Here is a 3,450-nt window from a genome sequence, read left to right as displayed (position 1 = left end):
TCCTGAATCGAGACCAACGACTGATTAAGGTTGGAATCTTTAGAGCAGGAGACTGGAGACAAGACGGGGGCCGGCGGAGCCTAAATGCTGAGTGACAGCACGATAAGACCCGGCCCCTGTTGTCTCCTGGTTTACAGTATGGAGGGGGGGTCTCTGGTTCTCCCGGAGTTCTCTCTAAATTCTCCTTCCCTCTCTGTGGTTTTCCCCAAGAAACCCCCGCCCTGGTTACCGGCCCCCGACGAGCTCATTGGGCCCGAAGCTCCTACAAGTGGCTGATTGAGCTCCGTTATTCAGCCTGTGCTACCCGGAGACGTAAAGTGAGGCTGAAGTGCTGTGCTGTGCTGCGCTGGGGCGGTGGTCGGGTGCATAAATAAATAATGTATGGATATAAGTCACCTGAGTAACGAGTTCGCTTCCCGCTTACGATTTGTTGTTTTTTGTGTTTTTTTAGGGTGGGTGAATTCTGCGCAGGATGGATAATGGGGGCCAAGAGACGTCCGATCTGGTAAATTATTCAAAATTAGCTTTTTCGAAAATTTTTATTTTGGAGATTTCTGGCCAACCGCATGATCTTTGGTACCCGTGCCTGGGAACTTCCTGGCTCCGGCTCCCGGGAGCCCGCCCTCTTCCGGGGAGGGGCCTTATAAAGGTCGTGGCTAGCCATTTGGAGTGGGAGTGGAATGGGGCAGGGAGGGGGCGTGGCTAAGTGCTGCTTCGGGCCCAGAGAGTTCCCAGGTACGTTGGTATCCTGTAACTATGTGACCGCCATCTTTGTCCAAGGTTGGTCTTTATGAGTAGTGGTCGGAGACCCCCCACGGACTCGGTCGTGTGCTGTGTTCGCAGGGCCGGATCACCTTTGAGGACGTGGCGGTTTATTTCTCGGAGGGCGAGTGGTCATCTCTGAGCCGATGGCAGAAGGACCTTTACAGGACTGTGATGAAGGACAATTACGAGATCGTCTCATCGCTGGGTAAGGCTCCACCTGGGCAGCGCCAGACGGCCGGCGGCCAGATGGGCAACAGACTTTGAGAGATGTCGGTTGAGACGTCATGCTGGTAAGCTCAGACCGTGGTGATGTTCTCACCTCGCGTCTCAGCCAATCAGCTGTGAGACGTCAGACGAGTCGCGAGGAAGGCTTCTTACGCCGCGTCTTTCTGCTTCAGGTTTCTCGGCCGCCGGCTCGGACAGCCACCTCGGGATGGGACGGGAACACAAAGCACCGGTCCATACGAAAGAAGAAGCCACCCCCCGCCAGCACGGTGCGTGCGCAATCATAGGTACATGTGATTGTTCTAGTATGTGAAGCTCATACCCCGCCTGATACCCAGACCGTGTTCTCTGAGGGCATCTGGGGGCACGTTTGGTACTAAGCAGTAGTTGAAGGGTTATGTGACCCACGTTACACCTCCTGGCATCCTCTGCATGTTCTGTATGAAAGGCTTGAAGACTTCTTGTTAAAATGGCCACTCGGGAGCAGTAACTGCCCCCCCCCCGCTCCACCACTAACAATAATCTGCCCTCCAAGTCGCGTAACGTTCTCGATCTCTCCTCTTCCGACAGATGCTGTGGCTTTTGTACGGGACGCAGCCGAGGCACCGAGACCCAGGGGTTTCAAAGCGGAGCGAGCATCTGAAGGGGGCGGCGGGTTCAAGAGCGGACGGGCCGCTGTTCAGCTGGGTTCTCGGGGCAAAGTAAAGCTGTTATCGAGCAGACCCACGAATCATGAAGCCTGTCCCGGGGGAAGCTCGCACCATTCTCAGCTTCGAGGAGCCCGTTTGGGAGCCGTGACCGAGGAGGACCGGCTCCCAAAGCCGCGCAAGAAGAACGCAAGGCGGCCTTCATCAGCGTTTCACTCGAGGTACAAGAGGCAGAACGCTCATATTCCTGGCGCGATATTCCCCTGCGGCGTCTGCAAGAAAACCTTCGTTAATGTCTACCGTTTGAAGGCCCACTCCAGGGTGCATACTGGCGTGAAGCCGCACGTGTGCAGAGACTGCGGGAAGGGCTACTCCCGAGCGGACTACCTGCGGGCGCATCGTGTCGTCCATTCTGGAGAACAGCCTTTCCAGTGTCCCGAATGTGAGAAAAGCTTCAGCGAGAAAAAGATCCTCCGCAAACACCAGAAAGCCCACCATCCAAAGCCGGATCTAAACGGGGACCCTACGTTCGGAGAGGACCCCTCTGGAAATCCGTCGAAGCCCATCCCTAAAAAGAAGTACTTGTGCACCGTGTGCGACAAGAGCTTCACCAAGTCGTACAATCTGAAGGTCCATCAGAGGATCCACACCGGCGAGAAGCCTTATCAGTGCCCAAAGTGTGACAAGTGCTTCTCCCAGAACATCAGGCTGAAGATCCACAAGACCACCCATGAGGAGTGGGCGCACGAGGCGAGCCGCTTCAAGAGGGCAAAGCCCACCGCGCCGCTGGAGAAGCTCCATAAGTGTAACGTGTGTGAGAAGAGCTTCAGCAAATCCTATAGCCTTAAGGTCCACCTGAGGATCCACACCGGGGAGAAGCCGTATCAGTGCGGCGAATGCCACAAAAGCTTCTCTAAGAACAACCTGCTTACCGTCCACAAGAGGATCCACAGCGGGGAGAAGCCCTACCAGTGCATGGAGTGCCACAAGAGCTTCAGCGTCATCTCCCATCTGCGAGTCCACAAAAGGACACACACCGGGGAACGTCCGTACAGGTGCTCCGAGTGCGCCAAGAGCTTCAGCGACTACTCCTCCATGGTCCGGCACCAGAGGATACACACGGGCGCCAAGCCGTACCAATGCAACGTGTGCCAGAAGAGCTTCAGAGAGAAGTCTCACCTCACCGTCCACAAGAGAACGCACACAGGAGAGCGTCCGTATAAGTGTGCCCAATGCGACAAGACCTTCAGCGACTGCTCGTCTTTCGTGGAGCACCGCAGGAATCACACCGGCGCCCGGCCCTACCAGTGCGAGACTTGCCACAAGAGCTTCGCCAAAGCTTACACCCTGAAGATCCACCGCCGGGTCCACACCGGGGAGAGGCCCTATAAATGCGGCCGGTGCCCCCGGAGCTTCACGCTCGGCTACCAGCTCAAGGTCCACCAACGAACACACGACAGGAGCCCGGCGATGGCCGCCGGCACGGAAATCGCCACGGAAACGATCACGATAGAATAGCCAAGAGTTCAGCTGAGACAATTTCATTATAAATGGGAATCTAGAGACCGGATTCGCTCGGTTATAAGAAAAAAATCATCCAAACTCATAAACGAGGTCATCGGTTATTCAGACCCCGGATCGGTGGCCCCCTGCCTACTGAGCCTAAGGGCTTGTTACTCACTCCCGCTCCATCACGCTCCCGCTCCATCACGCTCCCGCTCCATCACACTTCTGCTCCCTCTCCATCACACTCTCACTCCCGCTCCATCACGCTCCCGCTCCATCACACTTCTGCTCCCTCTCCATCACACTC

At 56.2% G+C, this 3,450-nt stretch overlaps 1 protein-coding gene across 1 annotated transcript; it reads left to right on the top strand.

Moving 5' to 3' along the window:
* Positions 1-472: 472 nt before the first annotated feature.
* Positions 473-3,207, top strand: LOC128484208 (zinc finger protein 436-like). Its single transcript, XM_053460528.1, has 4 exons — positions 473-505; positions 844-970; positions 1,164-1,259; positions 1,561-3,207. Exons 1-4 carry the CDS (start codon positions 473-475, stop codon positions 3,153-3,155), a joined length of 1,851 nt encoding a protein of 616 aa, XP_053316503.1. The 3' UTR covers positions 3,156-3,207.
* Positions 3,208-3,450: the final 243 nt, after the last annotated feature.

The sequence above is a fragment of the Spea bombifrons genome, chromosome 3 (assembly GCF_027358695.1).
Source record: "Spea bombifrons isolate aSpeBom1 chromosome 3, aSpeBom1.2.pri, whole genome shotgun sequence".
NCBI classification, from domain to species: Eukaryota; Metazoa; Chordata; class Amphibia; order Anura; family Pelobatidae; genus Spea; species Spea bombifrons.
Note: the sequence above shows the minus strand (reverse complement) of the source record. Positions and strands in the feature narration are given on the sequence as shown.